At 48.2% G+C, this 22,679-nt stretch overlaps 1 protein-coding gene across 1 annotated transcript; it reads left to right on the plus strand.

Annotated features, from left to right (window-relative positions):
* The first annotated feature begins 11,399 nt into the window (after positions 1–11,399).
* On the plus strand, positions 11,400–22,143 carry PLAU (plasminogen activator, urokinase). The gene is made up of 11 exons (XM_038744249.1): positions 11,400–11,441; positions 12,471–12,587; positions 13,025–13,055; positions 13,213–13,317; positions 14,527–14,701; positions 15,724–15,824; positions 17,688–17,871; positions 18,650–18,792; positions 19,330–19,470; positions 20,052–20,200; positions 20,798–22,143. Exons 2-11 carry the CDS (start codon positions 12,519–12,521, stop codon positions 20,993–20,995), a joined length of 1,296 nt encoding a protein of 431 aa, XP_038600177.1. The 5' UTR covers positions 11,400–11,441; positions 12,471–12,518; the 3' UTR covers positions 20,996–22,143.
* Positions 22,144–22,679: the final 536 nt, after the last annotated feature.

The following is a 22,679-nucleotide window of genomic DNA, read 5'->3' on the forward strand; positions in this document are numbered from 1 at the left end:
AAGTGAAGTGACTTGTCCAAAGTCACACAGCTGACAAGTGGCAGAGCCGGGATTTGAACCCATGACTTCTGACTCCAAAGCCCGTGCTCTTTCCACTGCACCACGCCAATATAACACTCTAACAGCAATATTCCCCACCCACAGTGAGTTTACAGTCTAGAGGGTGAGACAGACATTAATATAAATAAATCAATTGCAGGTATGAAAGTAAGTGCTTTGGGCTGGCGAGAGAGGACAACTGGAAACCTGATCTCTCAACTTCCAGCCCCAATTACTGATCCACTTGGGATGTTGAGAAACTGAAGTTCAAGAAACCAGCTGGACCCAGAAATCCCTTTCCTAAATTCTAATCCCAGCTAAGGATTCGGATCTAGTCAGCTACTGATCTTGGTTCCTATACCCAAACAATCAATCAATAGTATTTACTGAACACTTATTATGTGCAGAGCCACTGTACTAAGCACTTGGGTGAGCACAATACAGCAGAGTTGGTAGACATGTTCCTGCCCATAACAAGCTTACATTCTAAAGGGGGAGGCAGACATTAATATAAATAAATTAGGGATATGGACATTAATGTGGAGGGGCTGAGGGAGGGGTGACCAAAGGGAGCAAATCCCAGTGTAAGAGTGACAAAGAAGGAAGTGGGAGAAGAAGAAATGAGGGCTTAGTTAGGGAAGACCTCTTGGAGGAGATGTGCCTGAAATAAGGCTAAAGTATTGAGCTCCTCAACCTAGTTCCTCTTTGACTCCTGTTTGCCTCTTCTACCCCACAGTGACGTGTGGCCCTCAGGGATGATCCCCAGATCGCTTTCACAGACCTCTCCCTCAATTTATAATAACCGCAGTTTGGAGTCCGTTGGCCTTTTGACCCAGGAACTGGCATTCCCTTCTTATGACTAAACAGTTCCCGCCTTTAGAACTACTCTTCCCTTCTTGTGGACCACTGGTGCAGATCTGCAGGGGACTTCCTCAACCTTCTATGTCATTAATTATTCTCAAAACAAACAACCGAGTGGGGGAGGCAACTGCACGGCCAGGTGAAGAAACTGAGGCACATAGTTAAGAAGCAACTTGCCCAAAAATCACATGGTGAGTCAGGAGCAGAGTCAGGAGGTGAATAATTAGCCTTTGAGTACCCAGTCTGCTGGTGAGCCTTAGTGTCTCATTGGCCCTCTCTGCTCTCATTGGCTTTTGGGAGTTCCTTGTCAAGACAGTGGCCTGGACTCTCTCAGCCTTGTTTTCCTCAGTCCTTCCCTTAGCGTGATCTATCCAGGTCCAAGGGAATCTGGCCAGGAGGAGGAGAAATCTGGTGCCTCGCTGCCCCAAGTCCCTTGATCTTAGAGCTTCAACCTGCCACAAACAAACAAAAAAACGAACCCCTAAAAGCATGAGATTTGCCACACCTGTAAATGTGACTCAGTTCCATATTCATGTGACCTCGGGGTTCTTGTCTACGAAGAAGACATTCCTCATCCAGTTCCTCTGTTTATGGGCAAGGTCCGGGTGTCAGGGCCTAGTTGGGAGCCAACTGCAGGGGGATGAATGGCCATCTGACTTTCTGTGAAGCAAATATTAGAGCAGTTCCACTCAGACTCATTTGATCGGATTAGGAACTAGCCCAGAATGGAGCCCCACTTTTGTTAGGATTTGAACCCATGAACTCTGACTCCAAAGCCCGGGCTCTTTCCACTGAGCCATGCTGCTTCCTCGTTCCCATCAGCAGGGGACCCCGGGGACAAGGAGAACACACTCCCGCTGATCCCCACTTCAACCAGGGGTTTGTGACACTGTTTCGTGGATCCAGGAATTCATGTTGGTCCAGACACTCCTCCCTAGCAATTAATCAATCAATCAGTGGTATTTATTGAACACTTACTGGGTACAGAACACTGTACTAAGCTTAGCATTCCTCCTTATGGAGGGGAAACTGAGGCACTGGGCAGGAAGGGAGTCTCTTAGGACTACCCAGAGAACAAGAGACAGAGTTCAAGCTGAACAGGGAGGCATCTTCCTCTGATCCAGACTCTTCATTCAATCAATCGTTCAAAAGGATTTATTGAGTGCTTACTGTGTGCAGAGCACTGTACTAAGTGCTAGGTAGAGTACAAGACAATAGAATTTGGTAGACAGGATCCATGTCTTCAAGGAGTTTACAGTCTAGTGGGGAGTTTATAATCCAGCTTAAAAGTCATTGTTTTCTCATTAAACTCTTAATAGAGGTCTGTAACCAGTCCTGGCTTTCACAATATAAGGAAGGCAAAGAGTTACTGGGAAAGGTTCAGAGATGATTAATCAGCTAAGAGGTGAAGTCTGTGGACAGTAGTATTATTTAGACTACTGAAGGGGCGGATGCAGGTTGACAATAACAGCCTTAAATTTTATAAAGCTTCGTTTAATGGAAAACGGTAAGTTGTTTTTTGCCATCTACCCTAAGGCCATATCAAAAGGAAACAGGCTTAAATTATGGCAGGAGAGATTTAGGTTAGAACAAGTAGGAACCTTTTGACAGTCAGGGATGAACAGTTCTCCTTCCTAGGAGAGCCCTCAACATCAATCGATCAGTTGCATCTATTGAGCACTTACTGTGGGCAGAGCACTGTGGTGGTAAGCTCTTGGAAGAGCACAATATAACAGAGTTGGTAGATACGTTCTCTGCCTACAAGGAGCTCACATGGGAGAGACTCCCCTCAGCCTGGACTGGATTGATTGAGGTCTGAAGCGCAGACCAACGGAAAGACTAAGGCATCCAAATGAGATCTACTTGATTAATTTTTTCATTATCAATTCAAATGGACTGAGTCAATCAATCTACCAACCAATCCATCACTGGTATTTATTGAGATCTTACTATGTGCAGAGCACTGTACTAAGCACTTGGGAAGGTGTAATACAATAGAATTGGTAGACATGATCCTTGCCCTTCAAGGAGCTTACAGTCTAGTCAGGGGAGATAAACAAAATAAATTACAGACAAGGGAAACTGCAGAGTATAAGGATAGGTATATAAGTGCTGTAGGACCCAGGTATCAAAGTGTTTAAGAGTTACAGCCCCAGTTGCAAAGGCAATACAGAGGGGAGGGTGACAGGGTGGGGAAATAAGGGGTTAGTTGGGGAAGACTTCTTGGAAGAGATAGGAGTTTTAGTAGGGCTTTGAAAGTGGGGAGAGTGGTGGTCTGTTAGATATGACGGGGGAGGGACGGCCAGACCAGAAGGAGGATGTGGTCAGAGGATGGCGGTGAGATAGGCAAGGTTAAAGTACACAGAAGAGTGAAGTGTGCCGGCTGGGATGTAATAGGAAATCAGTGAGGTAACGTAGGAAAGGGAGTGCTGATTGAGTTGGTCAGTTTTCATTTATGATTCTCTGACCCTTGATCCAGCTTTCTGCCTTTTCGGGCACTAACTGTTCCCAGTAAATTCAGCTTTTTCATAGTTGCTTTTCTTCAGGGAAACTGGGCTCTGGCATCCTTGGCCCAGGACCACATCCAGTATTTCATAAAGGAAGTCTCTCGAAGGGGGCATGTGGGGTTTTAATAGGCTATATTACAAAATCATAATTACGGTATTTGTAAATATGGTATTTGATACAAAATGTATCTAAACCAACCAATCAGGACTCAGCTTAGGAGCAAGAGGGGAGCAAGAGCAGCATTGGTTTCAGATATTTGGTCACCCACAGGAGGGCCAAGAGGGCCACCCCCACACTCCTCTAGACTAAACTCATCCTCTAGACTAAACTGTAAGCTCATTGTGGGCGGGAAATGTCTGTTTTATTGTTATATTGTACTCTTCCAAGCACTTAGTACACTGCTCTGCACACTAAGCACTCAATAAATACGATTGTCTGAAAGATAAGATTGACTGACTTCATTACACCATCACGTCATGCCGTTTATCTACACGTCCCTACCACCCCGGCTGCTTCCACAGTCACTCTATTCTAGCGGCCACCACTTGCCTGAGCACCAAGGACAACTTGGTGCTCTTCTGTCTCCCCCTTCTAGACCGTGAGCCCACTGTTGGGTAGGGACCGTCTCTATATGTTGCCAGCTTGTACTTCCCAAGCGCTTAATCTAGTGCTCTGCAGACAGTAAGCGCTCAGTAAATACGATTGAATGAATGAATGAATGAACTTGGCTTCAAGACCCCAATCTGCGACCCACTAACGGATCACTTCTGTCCTGCCTCCATCTTCGAGAAGGGCAGTGGCCTCGCCATTTTTGGAAGATCCCTTGTGGATCCTCGCCACATAATGCCACGTCATGATGGCTGACCTCGCTTACCATCTGAAGCCAGCCCCGTTGGGGCAGGTGGAGAAGTAAGGCAGGGTAAAGACGTTCACGCGGCAGAATGAAAAGTGAAGGGAGGAGGTGCCCTGCAGGAATCCTCCTTCCACTTGTGGGAAAGGAAAGGTGGGGCAATTCTGTCTGAGAGAAATCGCTGCGCATGCCTGGGTTTGCTTAGTGCCTCCTCCCTTCCTTTTGGTCTAGAAGAGATTGGTCCTGGTAGGTTATCCAGAATAAGGGCGCTCTAGAAAGAACTTCAGGAAATCAGGACAGGGACGGCTCATTAACTCCACTGCCCGCCATCCTCCCTGTCTGCCCAGCCACTTGCCTCCTTTAGCTCCATCTGCCTTCTGTCCTGTCTACAATCACTTCAGGATAGTAAGCCGAGTTCTGCCTAAAAGGCAAAGATTTTTGTTCGAATATTTTTCCGTTGGTACATGCAGAAATCTCAATTAGAGGATAAGAGCACATTCCATTTAAATTGTTCTAAAAATTCTCACCGAGTTGGAAACAGGAGGCCTGGGTTCTCATCCCGGCTCTGCGTGGCCTACTTCCCAAGTGCTTAGTACGGTGCTCTCCACACAGTAAGCGCTCAATAAATATGATTGATTGAATGAATGAATGAATGAATGCTGCGTGACCTCGGGCAGGTCATAGAATCTCTCCGGGCTCCTGAGTCAGTCAGTCATATTTATTGAGTGTTAAGTGTGCAGACACTGTACTAAGCGCTAGGGAGAATACAATATAACGATAAACCGACACCTCCCATGGCCACAACGAGCTTACAATCTAGATGGAGAGACCAGAGCCGGGAAAATCTTCCCTTTTCATATTTGACAGTCAGTCTCCTCCGTTCTGAGCCTGAGGGCACATCTTCTTCAAGAGGCCTTCCCCCCTCATCCCCCTCTCCATCCCCCCCGTCTTACCTCCTTCCCTTCCCCACAGCACCTATATATATGTATATATGTTTGTACATATTACTCTATTATTTACTTTACTTGTACATATCTATTCTATTTATTTTATTTTGTTAATATCAATCAATCAATCAATCGTATTTATTGAGCGCTTACTATGTGCAGAGCACTGTACTAAGCGCTTGGGAAGTACAAATTGGCATCACATAGAGACAGTCCCTACCCAACAGTGGGCTCACAGTCTAAAAGGGGGAGACAGAGAACAGAACCAAACATACCAACAAAATAAAATAAGTAGGATAGAAATGTACAAGTAAAATAAATGAATAAATAAATAAATAGAGTAATAAATATGTACAACCATATATACATATATACAGGTGCTGTGGGGAAGGGAAGGAGGTAAGACGGGGGGATGGAGAGGGGGACGAGGGGAGAGGAAAGAAGGGGCTCAGTCTGGGAAGGCCTCCTGGAGGAGGTGAGCTCTCAGCAGGGCCTTGAAGGGAGGAAGAGAGCTAGCTTGGCGGATGGGCAGAGGGAGGGCATTCCAGGCCCGGGGAATGACGTGGGCCGGGGGTCGATGGCGGGACAGGCGAGAGCGAGGTACAGTGAGGAGATTAGTGGTGGAGGAGCGGAGGGTGCGGGCTGGGCAGTAGAAGGAGAGAAGGGAGGTGAGGTAGGAGGGGGCGAGGTGATGGAGAGCCTTGAAGCCCAGGGTGAGGAGTTTCTGCTTGATGCGCAGATTGATCGGTAGCCATTGGAGGTTTTTGAGGAGGGGAGTAATATGTCCAGAGCGTTTCTGGACAAAGATAATCCGGGCAGCAGCATGAAGTATGGATTGAAGTGGAGAGAGACACGAGGATGGGAGATCAGAGAGAAGGCTAGTGCAGTAGTCCAGACGGGATAGGATGAGAGCTTGAATGAGCAGGGTAGCAGGGTAGCAGTTTGGATGTTTGGTTTTGTTCTCCGTCTCCCCCTTCTAGACTGCGAGCCCACTGTTGGGTAGGGACTGTCTCTATATGTTGCCAACTTGTACTTCCCAAGTGCTTAGTACAGTGCTCTGCACACAGTAAGCGCTCAATAAATACAATTGATTGATTGATTGATTGATTGATTGATTGAGTCAGGGGCAAGATGATACAAGAAAGAGTAGGCCACTCCCTTCCTCCTACTTGGGCCAAACAGTGATCCCTGAACTCTCCATCACCCGTGATTACTGAGCCAATACCAGATGGTTTCTTGTACAGCACTGGCAGGATTTTCTCATTGACCATACTAGTCTTCCTTTGGGGAGAAGGGCAACAGAAGCTTCAGGGAGAGTATTCAATCTTCCATTCCCCTGTTAGACTGTAAAGTCTAAGTGTGGGCAGGGGAAGCTCCTTATGGGCGGGGATCACATCTTCCAACTCTACTTTTCGGTACTCTCCCAAGCTCTTAGCACAGTGCTCTGCACACAGTAGGTGCTGAATAAATACCACTGATTGATTGGTAGATTGATTGCACCTCTGTGTCCTTTCCATGTGCCTAGTACAGTGCGTTTCACTCAGTAATAATAATTAGGGCATTTATCCCAGCGCTTAGAACAGTAAGCGCTTAACAAATGCCATCATTATTATTATCATTATTATTATCATTATTAAGCACTTACTTATGGGTCAAACAGTGTTCTAAGCACTAGGGTAGGTACAAGGTAATTGGGCCAGACAGAGTCCCTGTCCAACCTGGAGCGCACTGACTGAATAAGCAGGAGAACAGATATTGAATCCCCATTTTACAGATCAGTAAATACCGTTACTACTAGCGTGGCTCAGTGGAAAGAGCACGGGCTTGGAAGTCAGGGGTCGTGGGTTCTAATCCCAGTTCTGCCACCAAACAGCTGTGTGACTTTGGGCAAGTCACTTGACTTCTCTGTGCCTCAGTTACCTCATCTGTAAAATGGGGGTTAAGACTGTGAGCCCCCCGTGGGACAACCTGATCACCTTGTAACCTCCCCAGTGCTTAGAACAGTGCTTGGCGCATAGTAAGTGCTTAACAAATGCTATTATTATTATTATTACTAAACAGAAATACAAGAAGCAGGATGGCTTAGTGGATAAAGCACGGGGCTGGGAGTCAGAAAGACCTAGGTTCTAATCCAGACTCCACCAAATGTGTGTGACCTTGGGCAAGTCACTTAACCTCTCTAGGCCTCAATTACCTCATCTGGAAAATGGGGATTAAGATTGTGGATTAACTTGTTCCTACCCTAGTGATTAGAACGGTGCTTGACACGCAGTAAGTGCTCAACAAATACCATAATTATTATTTTAATTCTTATTATTACTATTACTAGTAATAATAATTACTAGTAATTTCTCATTGACCATATTTCTCATTTCTCAATTTCTCATAATTTCTCATTGACCAGGGGAAGCAGCGTGGCTCTCTGGAAAGAGCACGGGCTTTGGAGTCAGAGGTCGTGAGTTCAAATCCCAGCTCTGCCAACTGTCAGCTGTGTGACTTTGGGCAAGTCACTTAACTTCTCTGGGCCTCAGTTACCTCATCTGTAAAATGGGGATTAAGACTGTGAGCCCTCCATGGGACAACCTGATCACCTTGTAACCTCCCCAGTGCTTAGAACAGTGCTTTGCACATAGTAAGAGCTTAATAAATGCCATTATTATTATTATTATTATTATTACCACTACGTTTTGGCCTTTTGAAGAGCCCTGAAAGACACTGGGTCTGATAAATTCTGCACCCAACCCTGCAGCCATTCCTCAAAAACTGAAACACAAAGGAGGCTAGGAGGAAACAGAAGGAGAAATCCAAGGAATTGAACTGTTTCTGGAAGGAAATGAGTTCATCACTTCTCTCTTCGATTAGTATGACAGCTAGAGGGAGAGTAATCCAGAGTCATGAGAGCTACACACAGGGCTCCTCATGAATCATGCCGTGTTTTCAGTTTCTCTGTGCCACGGGGAATTTCCTGAAAATTAAGTATTGGCTCTGTAGTTTCGGAGTGTGATGCCATGTCTGTTTACATTGTGATATGTTGTTATATGTTGCCAACTTGTACTTCCCAAGTGCTTAGTACAGTGCTCTGCACACAGTAAGTGCTCAATAAATACGATTGAATGAATGAATGAATGATCAGGTTTATATGTGCTTATTGGTAATACAATCCAAGGGTCTCTGTTGTCATAATTTGGTACAATCCAGAGATTTGCTGCAAGAGATGAAGGGCCTAATTGTACATAAGTGAGGAACCACAGAACAAGCTCCGTCACTTTGGATCAGACAGCTCAGTAAAAGAGTACTTCATGGGAAAAGACATGGCCTAGAGGAAAGAGAATGCAGGTTGAGTCAGAAGACCTGGCTTCTAATCCCAGTTCTGCCTCTGGCCTGCCCTGGGATCTCAGAAAAGCCATTTAACTTCTCTGTGCCTCTGTTTCCTCATTGGTAAAATTCAGATAAGATACCTGCTCTCCCTACTTCTATGATTAGAAGTACCATGTGGGAAAGACACTTTGTCCAGTCTGATTGCATTTATATCTATTCCAGCATTTAGCCTACAATAAGTGCTTCCTAGAGAAAATCTTTTTAATTATAAACACAAGCAGGCCCGAACCCATTATTATTAATGTCTATTGAGCTCTTTATTGTGTGCAAACCATTGTACTAGGTGCTTGGGAGCATCCATAAAAGTAAGACATGGTTCTGTGCATGAGGACAATCAATCAATCAATCAATCAATCAATCAGTATTTATTGAGCACTGGATGTCGGGAGCATATGTACCAAGTGCTTGGAAGAATACACTACACTACACTACACTACAATACAACTCAACACAATACAATACAATACAATAGATACTACCTCTCCCTACCTACACCCTGCAAAGTTGATATCTATGTCAGAGACCAAGGTCTAAATTCCAAATCTAGTCCATGTCCATAGCTATAATTCTATTTATTCTGACGGTTTTGACACCTGTCTCCATGTTTTGTTTTGTTGTCTGTTTCCCCCTTCTAGACTGTGAGCCCATTGTTGGGTAGGGACTGTCTCTAGATGTTGCCGACGTGTACTTCCCAAGCACTTAGTACAGTGCTCTGCACACAGTAAGTGCTCAATAAATACAATTGAATGAATGAATGAATGTCTGAGTGTCAAATAATCCCTCACTTTAAATATAATTACTTTAATTATCCTGTTTATTAAGCATGTTTTATGTGCCAAAGTACTGTGCTAAGCACTGGGGTAAATGCAGATAATCAGATCAGACATAATACCTGTCCCTCACAGGGCTCTTCCACAGCAACCTGGTAACTTTCCTTTTATGCTATGTTTAAGCAACTTTTTTCAGTAGCAGTAATAGTATTGATAGTAGTAGTACTAGTAATGGTGATAGCAGCATTCATTCATTCATTCAATCGTATTTATTGAGCGCTTACTGTGTGCAGATCACTGTACTAAGTGCTTGGGAAGTGCAAGTCGGCAACATATAGAGACGGTCCCTACCCAACAATGCAGCAGAAGTAGAAATTGCAGTAGTAAGCATGTTGGGAGCAGGGAATGTGTCCGTTTATTATTATATTTTACTCTCCCAAGCAGTACAGTGCTCCACATACAGAAAGTGCTCCATAAATACAATTGAATGAATGAATAGTAGTAGTATTAAATATCAAATTTATTGAACACATATTGGGTGCAAAGCACTGTACTAAGCACCAGAAAAAATATATAACGCTGAGAATTAGATGACACTTTCCCTGGACCCTGGGGGCTGCTGACGATCTAAGAATAAAGTGGGAGTGTGGGCGGCTGGAGGTTGGTGATGGGCACCTAAGGAAAGTTGAAACAATAAAAATATAAAAACAACATAAAAGACAAGGGCTGTGATGAAGAGTTTCAGGCTCCGTTCCTGAAAAAGATTGAGGGACATGAGAACTGTCCATCTGTCCATGTGCAACGGGTCGACATCTGCACAGAGGGATTTCAGGCTGTTAGCCCCAGGTGCCCTTCCACCGCCTTGCTACGATCAGGTCAGTTGTCCAGAGACAAACTGGGGAAAAAAATGTTTGGACAGCAGATCTTTTATTTCAGTGATTTGGATAAATCCCTTGATTCTCCAATGCACAATTCTCCAGTGCGCGTTGCCCGTTGGCACCCAGACCAACCTAGCCCAGCAGCAGCAGCAGCAGCTGTGCCTTCAGGCTGAGGGTCCCCATCTGGGCACTGAACAGTGCTGGTGGTTAGGGTCTTGGGGTCTTCTCCAGGCTCAGGCCCCGCCGCCCCCAGGGCACATCCTAGTGGGCAGAGTGGCTCTTCCCAAAGCCAGAGCCAGAGTCAGGGCTCCGGGGTCGGGGGGTGGTGGGCACCCAGGCCCGGGGGGAGGTGGGCACCCCGGCCCGGGGGGAGATGGGCACCCAGGACCGGGGGGAGGTGGGCACCCAGGCCCGGGGGGAGATGGGCACCCAGGACCGGGGGGAGGTGGGCACCCAGGCCCGGGGGGCGATGGGCACCCAGGCCCGGGGGGAGGTGGGCACCTAGGCCCGGGGGGGGGGGGGGGGGGGGGGGGGACACCCCGGCCCAGAGGGATGTGGGCACCCCGGCCCAGAGGGAGGTGGGCACCCAGGCCCGGCTGGAGATAGGCACCCCTGCTCAGAGGGAGGTGGGCACCCAGGCCCGGGAGGGAGGTGGGCACCCAGGACCGGGGGCAGGTGGGCACCCCGGCCCGGGGGGAGATGGGCACCCCGGCCCGGGGGGAGGTGGAGGTGGGCACCCCGGCCCGGGGGGAGATGGGCACCCCGGCCCGGGGGGAGGTGGAGGCGGGCACCCCGGCCCGGGGAGGAGGCAGGCACCCCGGCCCGGGGGGGAGGCGGGCGCTCGGGCCTGGAGGGAGGTGGGGGAAGCCCCGGGGCGGAGGGAGGTGGGCGTCCAGCCCCCCGGCAGGGGCAGGGGCAGGGGCGGGGTCCTGGGGGCGGGGCCCGGGGCCCGGGGGGCGGGTCCCGGGGTCCTGGGGGCGGGTCCGGCCCGCTGGAGCCCATATAGGGAGCTGTCGGCGGCGCTGCGGAGCCCACAGCCGCTCAACAGCCCCGGCATCCCAGCGCCCACACCCCCCAGCTCCGGCCCCCGAGCCGGCCCCAGCCCCCAGGCCCCCCGGCCCCCCGGCCCCCAGGCCCCCCGGCCCCCGGCCATCTCCCACCAGACCCGACCAGACCTTCCGCTCGGCCACACGGGCCCCCCCCTCAACCGGTGAGTGAATCCGCAGCTCGTCCTCCCCCCAGCATTCCACACCCTCCTCCTCCTCCTCCTTCTTCTTGTCCTTCTTCTCCTTCTTCTTCTTGTCCTCCATCTCCTCTTCCTCCTTCTCCTTCTTGTCCTCCTTCTCCTCCTTCTTCTTGTCCTCCTCCTTCTTATCCTCCTTCTCCTCCTCTTCCCCTCCTCCTCCTTCTCCTTGTCCTCTTTGTCCTCCTCTTCCCCTCCTCCTCCTCCTTCTTCTTGTCCTCCTTCTCCTCTTCCCCTCCTCCTCCTCCTTCTTCTTGTCGTCCTTCTTCTTGCCTAAACTCTCCTCCTCCTCCTTCCCCTCCTCCTTGTCCTTCTCCTTCTTGTCCTCCTCCTCCTCCTTCTTCTCCTCCCTCTCCTCCTTGTCCTCCCTCTCGTCCTCGTCCTCCTTGTCCTCCATCTCCACCTGCTCCTCCTTCCCTGTTCCGCCATCCCTCAACCACTAGCGTTTATTGAACTCCTACAGTGTCCCCCTCTTCCCCCTTCTCGGGCCGCCCCCCGGACTGGGCCCGGTGGCTAGTGGGCCCAGGGCGTTTCGAGGTCCAGCTCCCGGCCGGACCCGCACCCCGAGCTCTCCGGACCCCTTCCCACCCCCCACCCCCAAACCTGGAGCAGGCCGAGCGCTCCACCGGCGGGCAGGCCCCCTCCCCTTCTCTTTTCCAGGCCCAGACCCCTCCCTTGCCCCCCAACAAAGACTCCCGGCCCCGATCCTCCCACCTTGAGAGCAGACTCCCCCAGCCCCAATCCCTGTTCACTTGTTTTGGTGTGTAGAGACCTATAATTCTATTTATTTATATTGATGCCTGTTTACTTGTTTTGATGCCTGTCTCCCCAATTCTAGACTGTAAGCCCTGTGTGGGCAGGGATGGTCTCTCTTTATTGCTGAATTGTACTTTCCAAGCACCTAGTTCAGTGCTCTGCCCACAGAAAGTGCTCAATAAATACGATTGAATGAATTGAATGAATGAGTGAATCCCCCGATGACTCCTTCCCTCTCAGAGCCCGCCCACCCACCTGGCACAGAGGGACCTGCACCCCAATCTCGCCATGAGGCTCCTGGTCAGCTGCCAGCTGGCACTGCCCCTGCTGCTGTGTGCCGTGGTCATCGGCAGTCAAGTGAGTGTTCCCCATGAGCCGAACCACCCATTGCTCCATGCCAAGCCCGCTAGGGCACTTTGTTTTGTTGTCTGTCTCGCCCTTCTAGACTGTGAGCCCATTGTTTGGTAGGGACCGGCTCCATACGTTGCCAACTTGTACTTCCCAAGCGCTAGCACAGTGCTCTGCACACAGTAAGTGCACAATAAATACGATTGAATGAATGAATGAATTATTGAGGCCCTGGCATTCCAACCAAAATTTAAAAAGCCAGAAATGGGTGGAGGGAAGGGAAGGGAAGGGCTTTGTATTGTTCCTGGTGGAAGATCAGTCTCAGGGTGCACTGGGAAAAACCAGGGCGAAGACACTCTAGAACCCCAGAGTGGTTGGGACACCCAGACTCCACCTCCTCAGTTTACTTCGCTTCTCATTATCTTTTCTATTCCTTTCTGTTCCAGGCCAATCACAAAACAAATCTGCCCAAGAAAGGTGAGCGTCCCCACCTCCCTCCACTCCTGGCACAGCATTCGGGCATTAAGACACTCCCACCCTGGGATGGGCCACGATGAGCAAATCTTCTCCTGTCTGCAGCACTGCTGCCTCCACTCCAAAGCAGTAACCCTGGCTTTTTCTCCCTTCTCCTTAGCTTGCCAATGCCAGAACGGAGGCGAGTGTGTGAGCTACAAGCTGTTCTCCAAGATTCACCGCTGTAACTGTCCCAAAGGATTCGAGGGAGAGCACTGTGAAATAGGTACCATATCTGTTCACGGACGACCTGCCCATCTGCCCAAGGACTGGGTTGTTTGAGAATGAGAGAGAGTGAGGCACTTAACAAATACCATTAAGGTAAAACAAAAGCCACTGTGCTTCCTGCCTTAGAGAAGCAGCGTGGCTCAGTGGAAAGAGCACGGGCTTTGGAGTCAGAGGTCATGGGTTCAAATCCGCCAATTGTCAGCTGTGTGACTTTGGGCAAGTCACTTAACTTCTCTGGGCCTCAGTTCCCTCATCTGTAAAATGGGGATGAAGACTGTGAGCCCACCGTGGGACAAGCTGATCACCTTGTAACCTCCCCAGCACTTAGAACAGTGCTTTGCACATAGTTAGCGCTTAATAAATGCCATTATTATTATTATTATTATTATTATTATTATTATTATTAATGATGTCCAAAGCAAGCTTCAGGCAGATCTGGCTCACTGGCCAATGTGTGACCAGAACACAGTTAGGCTGCCCTGAATGGCTCCTGGACCATGTTCTTAGTCTCCCCTTTGTAAGGGGAGTGGGGTTGCCAGTGGCAGGGCCTGATTTTTACAAACAAAATGAATCAGTTACTGACTTTCAAACTTTTTTACTAGCGGATCAAAAGTGGAGAGAGTAGATGTTCCCCAGGGAGATGTGGTGGGAGAGCAGTATGCCGGCCTCATGACAAACTCCACCTCCAGGTTCCTCCACTCTGAATGAGTAGCCGGCAGCTAAGCAGCTAAAGTGGTGGCAACAGGATGATGCTCTGAGATTCCTTCTGCCGCTACCTCGATGGGGTGCTTACCTGGATTTATGGACATTGAAATGTTTTTATGGGCCTTAATGACCTGTCCAGTTTTGGCTTGTTTTGAGGGACTGCCAATGAATAACAATAACAGTAATAATAATAGTAATTGTTGAGCACTCACTATGTGCCAAGAACTGTATTAAATGCTAGGGTAGATACAAGAATAAGCAGATCAGACACTCTCCCTATCCCATATGGGGCAGGAGAAGCACAGTCACCATCTCTGTCCCTGGGGCTGGTGAGGAAGTTGAGGGAGTGAACCAGGTAAAACCAACATCTGCCATTAGTGTGCATATGATAAGAAATCCTAGGAGAAGGCAGTTTAGCAAGCTCTGAGTGAAGGTAGGGCTTCCTTGTACCTTCCTGAGCTAGAATTTTGCAGCATCTCTAACAGTTCCCCTCTTCCAACAGATTCTCGGGAACAATGCTACAACGGCAATGGAGAGTCCTATCGTGGGACAGCACATCGGGGTGAATTTGGTCGGCAGTGTCTGCCCTGGGACTCAGTTAACGTGCTTAAAATGCCGTTCAATGCCAGCAGGAAAGATGCCCTGCAGCTTGGGCTGGGCAAACACAACTATTGCAGGTGAGGAAGGTGGGGCAAGAGCATACAACCCCTGGGCATTCCCCTTGGCTCTTTGACAGCAGCCAGGCCTGGTGTCATGTCTGGGATGCTCATTAAGTGGGAGTAGCCCAAAGGTGATAGATAGTAGCCCATTGCTAATTCAAGTCACCCTCTCTGGTCTCTATCCCTGCAGTAGTAATCTCCCACATCAAGACCAGGCCCTTACTAGCTTAACTCTTTGAAATGGACCTGAAGGAGGGGTTCACCAGGGACAGGGAATCAGGCTCCAGATTAGGGGATGTTCTGGGATAATAATTAATAATAATTATGGTGTGTGTTAAGCGCTTACTATGTGTCAAGCACTGCTCTAAGTGCTGGGGTAGAATTCATTCATTCAGTCAGTCATTCAGTCGTATTTATTGAGCACTTACTGTGTGCAGAGCACTGTACTAAGCGCTAGAATCAAGTCAAATAGGCCGTAATCCCTTGTTCCATAGGGGCCTCCCAGTCTACGTAGGGGGGAGAACAGTTGAGGAAACTGAGGCCCAGAGAAGTAAAGTGATTTGGCCAAAGTCATGCAGCAAACAATTGGCAGAGCCAGGATTAGAAACCCAGGTCCTTTGACTCTCAGCCCCAAGACCTTTCCATTCATTCTTTCATTCAGTCATATTTGTTGAGTGCTTACTGTGTGCAGAGCACTGTACCAAGCGCTTGGGAAGTACAAGTTGGCAACATATAGAGATGGTCCCTACCCAACAACAGGCTCACAGTCTAGGACGGGGAGACAGACAACAAAACAAAGCATGTGGACAGGTGTCAAGTCGTCAGAACAAATAGAATTAAAGCTAAATGCACATCAATTAACAAAATAAATAGAATAGTAAATATGAACAAGTAAAATAAATAGAGTAATAAATCTGTACAAACATATATACAGGTGCTGTGTGGAGGGGAAGGAGGTAGGGTGGGGGGGGATGGGGAGGAGGAGAGGGAAAAGGGGGCTCAGTCCCCTTTCCACTAAACCATGTTGCTTTGTTTTTCAGGAATCCTAACCGGAAGGAGAAGCCTTGGTGCTATGTGCAGATTGGTCTAAGGCAGTTTGTCCGAGATTGCGATGTGCCCTCCTGCTCCAAAAAGAAACAAGGTGAGTGACCCGTGACCCAAGGACTAGGGGCTGGCCCTTGACTTCTGCACAGAGACTGCTTGGGAAAGGGAGTGCTCAGAAGAAGGCCTTCCCAGATTGAGCCCCCTCCTTCCTCTCCCCCTCCTTCCCCTCCCCATCCCCCCTGCCTTACCTCCTTCCCATCCCCAAAGCACCTGTATATATATTTGTACGTATTTATTACTCTATTTATTTATTTATTTATTTTATTTGTACATGTTTATTCTATTCATTTTATTTTGTTAATATGTTTTGTTTTGTTGTCTGTCCCCCCCTTCTAGACTGTGAGCCCACTGTTGGGTAGGGACCATCTCTATATGTTGCCAACTTGTACTTCCCAAGCGCTTAGTACAGTGCTCTGCACACAGTAAGTGCTCAATAAATACGATTGAATGAATGAATTAAAGGAGGGTGACCCCTATTCCTTTCTCTTCTATCATCCCTCTTCTACTGCCCATTTGTTGCTTAACCGCTACACTGTCCTCGAGCTCCTGGCAAGAACCAGGCTTCATCTGGGATAGAAAGGTGTTCCTGCCTGGCTTGGTGACTCCCAGGTATAAAAAACTGTGGTATTTGTTAAGTGCTTACTATGTGCCAAGCGCTGTGGTAGGTACAAGAGAAGCAGCGTGGCTCAGTGGAAAGAGCCCGGGCTTTGGAGTCGGAGGTCATGGGTTCAAATCCCGGCTCCGCCACGTGTCAGCTGTGTGACTTCGGGCAAGTCACTTAACTTCTCTGGGCCTCAGTTACCTCATCTGTAAAAAGGGGATTAAGACTGTGAGCCCCCCGTGGGACAACTTGATCACCTTGTAACCTCCACAGTGCTTAGAACAGTGCTTTGCACATAGTAAGCGCTTAATAAATGCCATTATTATTATTATTATTATTACAAGATAATCCGGTCAGACACAGTCTCCATCCCACATGGGGCTCACAGTCTAAGCAGGAGGGAGAACAAGTATTGAATCCCAGTTTTAGAGATGAGGAAACTGAGGCCCTAGTGGCATGGTCTTGGGAGTCAGGGGTCGTGGATTTTAATCCCATCTCTGCCCTTTGTCTGCTGTGTGACCTTGGGTATCTCACTTCACTTCTCTGTGCCTCAATTACATCTTCTGTAAAATGGGGATTGAGACTGTGATTTATGGGACAGGGACTGTGTCCAACCTGATTACCTTGTATCTACCCCAGCACTTAGAACAGTGCTTGGCACATAGTAAGTACTTAACAAATATTGTTAAGTTATTGTTATTAATAATGATAATAATGATGGCATTTATTAAGTGCTTACTATGTGCAGAGCACTGTTCTAAGCACTGGGGAGGTTACAAAGTGATCAGGTTGTCCCTTGTGGGGCTCACAGTCTTAATCCCCATTTTACAGATGAAGTAACTGAGGCACAGAGAAGTTAAGTGACTTGCCCAAAGTCACACAGCTGACAAGTGGCGGAGCCGGAATTTGAACCCATGACCTCTGACTCCAAAGCCCGTGCTCTTTCCACTGAGACACGCTGCTTCTCATGTTATTTAAAAAAAGGGTCTTGCCCAAAGGCACACACCAGGCAACTGGCAGGGATGGAATTAAAACTCAGGTCCTCGGATTCCCAGACCTGTGCTTTTTTCACTAAGCCATGCTGACCACTGAGACAGGAGACTGGCAGGGTAGCAGTTCTTGGTTGGATTATCTGGGAGAGGGAAAATACCCAACATATATTTGTTCCCTCCCTTGATTTTCTCTCTCCCTCATTTTGCCTCTCTCCCCGTTTCCCACTCTCCTTCTCTCTCTTCTTTCCTTGCTTTCAAATACTACGGGGTGCAGAGCTGCCTGTAACAGCAGTGGTTCTCTTTGCAGAATTCAAGTGTGGCCAGAGGAGAAGCAATCAATACTTCAAGATTGTTGGTGGGGAAAGGATGTCCATCGATTCCCAGCCCTGGATTGCTGCCATCTATCGCGAGACCAAAGGGATGGAAGAGTTCTTTTGCGGGGGCAGCCTCATCAGTGCCTGCTGGGTCCTTAGTGCTGCTCACTGCTTCAGGTAAGCCCTCTCTCCTAATTCCACGACTAATTTCCTCTGACTCTAGTGCCATCAGAAAAATAAGGATAAGGTCCTATGGCAGGACCTGAAAGAAACTAACAAGATCTTAAAAAAAAAACAGGTTATAAACCAGAAAAAAATAATGAGTACGAGTGGAAATTCCACCTATCCTTTCCTCCTCTTTCACCACTGGCCTTGCCTAATTTCAGGCTTCAGCCTCTGCCAGCCCTCAGATGCTTGGCTTCTGGGGTACTGACAGTTCAGGAGAGGGGGCTGATGAATACTCCCCCATCTCAAAGTATCCCCTTGGCAAAGGCTGCTTTCCTGGGACCAAGAGCCCTTCCCCTGGAATCGGCCTTAGCGGCTTTCTCTCTGGCCTCTCCAGCAGCCGCAATCATCTCTGACAGGATCTCTTGCTTGAAAACTGGGAATGTTTTTTGAGAACCCTTTTCTCCTGTTCTGTCATCATCTCTGTCCCTTCTTCCTCCACCTCCTTTACCCCCTGTCCTGTGTCTGGTTGAAAGAGGCTCCTGGTCAAAATGTTGGTGGGTGGAGGGGAAGGTTTAGCAAATCGAAGCACTCCAAGGCCAGTGGGAGCTTGTCTTGCTTGGGCTCTTTGCCCACTCTGCCTCTCAGATGCTTCAGGCCTCTCCTTCGGCGCTGGGGTGAAAAGCAATACTCACACTCTGTTAGATGGGAGTACATGCTTCTGCAGGGTGGGCTGGGATTATTGGAGAATTTGGGATCTTCCCTCCACTCTCCCTTCTTCTTCTGACAGGGAAATCAAAAACAACCGCTACTCTGTGTATCTGGGGAGCAGCAATACGAAGAGCAAGAATGGGAGACACAGGTTTAAGGTTACCCAGGTGATCCTGCACAAGGAGTACTACTCAGAGACCCTTTCCCACCACAATGACATTGGTGAGGGTTTCCCAGGACCCAAGGGGCAGGGTGGGGGGGTGGGGGCAGTGAGGGTCCCCTTGAGGAGGGAATGGGACACAAAAGAGAGACTCCCCCCTACCCCCTCTTCCTCCTATTTGGCAAAGAGGATGTTGGCTTGTGATTGGATTTCCCTGATGGACACAAGGATTATCATAGTAAGTCATTGCAAGTGTCTTTCCTGGACTCCCAACCTCTGGCTAGGATTGGGTGGGGTGCTCCTTGCTTGGGGCGTTCAGACAAGAGCCAGCTTTTGCTGTCATTCTGTTCATAGCACACTCAAGGAGGAATAAAATGCATTTGTATTCTCACTCCAAGAGCCTCCCCTTTACCCTGATCCTTAATTGACCTGCTACTCCACTAGAAAAGGCCTATATCTGTAATTTATTATTTATTTATTTGATTTAATGCAATCTCCACCTCTAATAGTCTGACAAAACAGCACATTTAAATCTCTTCCTCAGGATGCCTCTGGGTCAGGCAATTCCCTTGTTCTAACCTCCTCCTGTTTTCTTGCAGCCCTGCTGAAACTGCTCTCTGATTCTGGGGATTGTGCCGAGCCCTCTGACAACATCCAGACTATCTGTCTGCCATCTAGTAATAGGGAACCCACCCCAGGCACAGTCTGTGAAGTGTCAGGCTACGGGAATGAAGATTCTCGTAAGTGATATTTTACGCGATGAGATCGGGGACCATTTGGGGTCTGAGGTGGCCAAAGCCATGTACCCTCCCTCTAGACTGTAAACTTGTCGTGGGCAGGGAATGTGTCTGTCAACTCTGTTCTATTGTTCTCTTCCAAGCTCTTAGTGCAGTGCTCTGCTTACTGTAAGCGCTCAATAAATGCCATTGATTGATTCTTAAAAAAATCAGGTGCTAAATAAGAACCAAGATGTAGAGCTCAGCCAGAAGCATCTCTGAGCCAGCTCATGGAGATGAGGCAGGGATGCCGGGCAAGTCAAGGCCTTGGAGGTGGGTGGGTGGGTCACAGCTTTAGAGGTTAGAGGGTGGATGGTGACTTTCTAAGGGTCACAATCATGGAGCGAGTAGGGGTTCGGTCTGCATTAGGGTTGAGGGGGCATTAGGCGTTGGACATCAGGCCGTTTGGGACAACTCTGGCCTGCGTGGGGCCTTTCTGGAAGATAAAACTTGAGATTCCCAGAGAAGTGGAGCAGATTTCATGACCCCAGGCACTAAACTCTTTGGTGTGCAGACGCTCAACTACTCCCTTTCATCTTTGGTAGGTAATTACATGTACTCGAATGACCTGAAAACGGGGATGGTGAGTTTAATTCCCCGACATGTGTGCCAGCAGCCCTCCTACTATGGCTCTGAAGTGACCAAAAATATGCTGTGTGCAGGAGATCCCAAGTGGGAAACTGATGCTTGCCAGGTAAGCACTGTCCTGGTCCCCTGTGCTCCTTTAAGTATGAGGGGCAGCTGGCAGGATTTTCCCCAGGACCAGTTACTGGGGAGCAGGGACTTAGGTTACCTTTAGAACATGTCACAGAGAACAGTTCCAAACAGCCCAAATCCAGGGGCTCCCCTAGCCCAAATTTCCAAAAGACAGACCCAGGGAACCCACACTGACAGGGAAAGACTTCACTATTTTTCCTTCTGTCCTGCAAGAGCATGACAGATTATGGTTCCACTCCAGAGCTAGAAAAACCAGGCAAGAAAAAAGTGGTGACTGGTTCCCCCAGTTCCCGGTTCCACTTCTCTCCTGAAGTGCTTAGCTGTCTTCTGTGGAAGGCATTCTGTTCCTCTTTCCCTCATGAAATCTGGGGAGAGTCAGTGCAGTCCTTGGCTTGAGAAGAGCAGATGCCTTGTTCTCAGGCAGAATCTTTCAGCGTCATGTGCGAGCAGCTGATGCTGCCCTTTTTCAGAAGTCCTAGGGTCAGCTGTCCTGCAGAAGAAGTCTTTTCCCGGAGAACAAGGAAAAAAAAAAAGAACTTGACTAATGTGCCTGTGGATGTGTTTAACTTTTCAGGGAGACTCTGGGGGCCCCTTGATCTGCCAGGATCAAGACCGCATGGTACTGTATGGCATCGTCAGCTGGGGAGAAGACTGTGCTGCAGAGAACAAGCCAGGAGTATATACTCGGGTTTCCCAATACCTGCTTTGGATCAGAAACCATACTGGCATCAACACCTCACTCTACTCCAGAAGGGGCTATGGGTTCCTGTGAAGAAACCTTTGTATGTGAAGAAACATTCTTGGTGGCCTGGAGGTGTTGGTCTGAAGGGGGAATGAAGTTCTGCTGCCTTACATCTGCTCTTTCACCTTCAGCTTTGCTGAATGGAAACATATTTCCTGAAGAAATATTTTCCCATGGATATAGTACACGTACATGTGTGTACATGTGCATGTATATAATATATATTATATATATGCATGTATCTATCTATATATATAGATAGATAGATACATGTTCTTCTACCTCTGCCAGTGGTTTCTCCACAAGGACTCCAGGGAGATTAAATTCAGGATTTAAATTAAGAAGGAGAATTGGTTTTCCCGCACTCCAAACTGGGTAGCTCCCTGCTACGTAGCTGGGCTTTGAAGGTCACTACATTTCAGAGACTTTCATTAATATATATATTTTTTAAATGAAGTACCACCCGCTGATAACTTTTTAACCTTGAATTCTATAGCACATCTGAAGAAGAGATAGCTCTGAACCATTTCTCTGGTGGCAGATGAACATTTAATCTGTAGCCAAGGGCAATGGGAAAACTCAATCGGGAAGTGTAGCAAAACCCTCAACCCCTCCAAGTGGAATTTAATATGCCACTGTACTGCAAAGTACAAGCCAGACCAGGCAGAGATGGCTATTAGGAGCCTGGGGCAAGGAGACCGGCTTGCTTATGAGGGTTTGGTTGTAGTCAGAGAGTTGGCCAGACTATTGAGTGGTACAGATATGTGTATTGAGAGTTTCCAGCCCCACAGTTTGACTTCTTCTCAGAGCTGTCTGTTTCCTCTCCTCCTGAGGGCCTAGTCTTGTCCCTGTAAGGACACTCCAACTGTAACCCTTGCTGGGGTGTGGTGGGGGGCGGGGGAGTTTCACTCTTCCCTGTGGAACAGGGACAAATGGAGACCCTTGACTGTGATCATCACATTGTGAATATGGATTAACGATTTAGACTGATTCCTCTTTTCTGTGAAAGGACCTCATTTCCTAAGACTCACAGTGGCCAGTTACATTTCTCTGTCTCACCAGCTTTTTTGTTTAAAGGACCTGCACTCTATGTGGTGGGAGGACTAGTCCTTTAGCATTTAATATTTAATAATTATTTTTCTGCTGTATTTAATTTATTTTTTTATGACATCTCAATAAAAAAAACCCTTATTTTTCAAAGACTCTGGCTCTCTCTATTCAAGGCTGAAAGTAAGAGCAGCAGTGTCAGCACCCTCCTGAGGTAGTCTTAACCAGGCTTCTCCCAAAATGTTATTCTCTGGGCAAGGTTCTGAATATCAGGGTTCTGGGATCCTTGGCAGGGCTCTTACTGTGGTGGCTTAACCTTTGGTCACTCCGCTCTCTTTAAGTGCCTTCTACAAACTAGACTGTAAGCTCTTAATGGGTAGGGAACACGTCTGCTAAAATTCTGTTACAGTCTACTCTCTTGAGCGATTAGTCTTGTTTTACGCTGTCATCTCCAACCCATGGCGACTCTATGGGCGCATCTCTCCTAGAATGCCCACCTCCATCTGTAATTGTTCTGGTAGTGTAACCATAGAAGCGGTGTGGCTCAGTGGAAAGAGCCTGGGCTTTGGAGTTAGGGGTCATGGGTTCAAATCCCAGCCCCGCCAATTGTCAGCTGTGTGACTTTGGGCAAGTCACTTCACTTCTCTGTGCCTCAGTTACCTCATCT

The sequence above is a fragment of the Tachyglossus aculeatus genome, chromosome 3, assembly GCF_015852505.1.
Source record: "Tachyglossus aculeatus isolate mTacAcu1 chromosome 3, mTacAcu1.pri, whole genome shotgun sequence".
NCBI classification, from domain to species: domain Eukaryota; kingdom Metazoa; phylum Chordata; class Mammalia; order Monotremata; family Tachyglossidae; genus Tachyglossus; species Tachyglossus aculeatus.

What these genes read in the sequence shown, in the direction of transcription:
- PLAU (XM_038744249.1), top strand. Translation starts at nt 12,519, where the DNA reads ATGAGGCTCCTGGTCAGCTGCCAGCTGGCACTGCCCCTGCTGCTGTGT. An exon ending in AACAAATCTGCCCAAGAAAG is followed by an intron (nt 13,056 to 13,212) that starts GTGAGCGTCCCC and finishes CCTTCTCCTTAG; the next exon opens with CTTGCCAATGCCAGAACGGA. An exon ending in CTACGGGAATGAAGATTCTC is followed by an intron (nt 19,471 to 20,051) that starts GTAAGTGATATT and finishes CATCTTTGGTAG; the next exon opens with GTAATTACATGTACTCGAAT.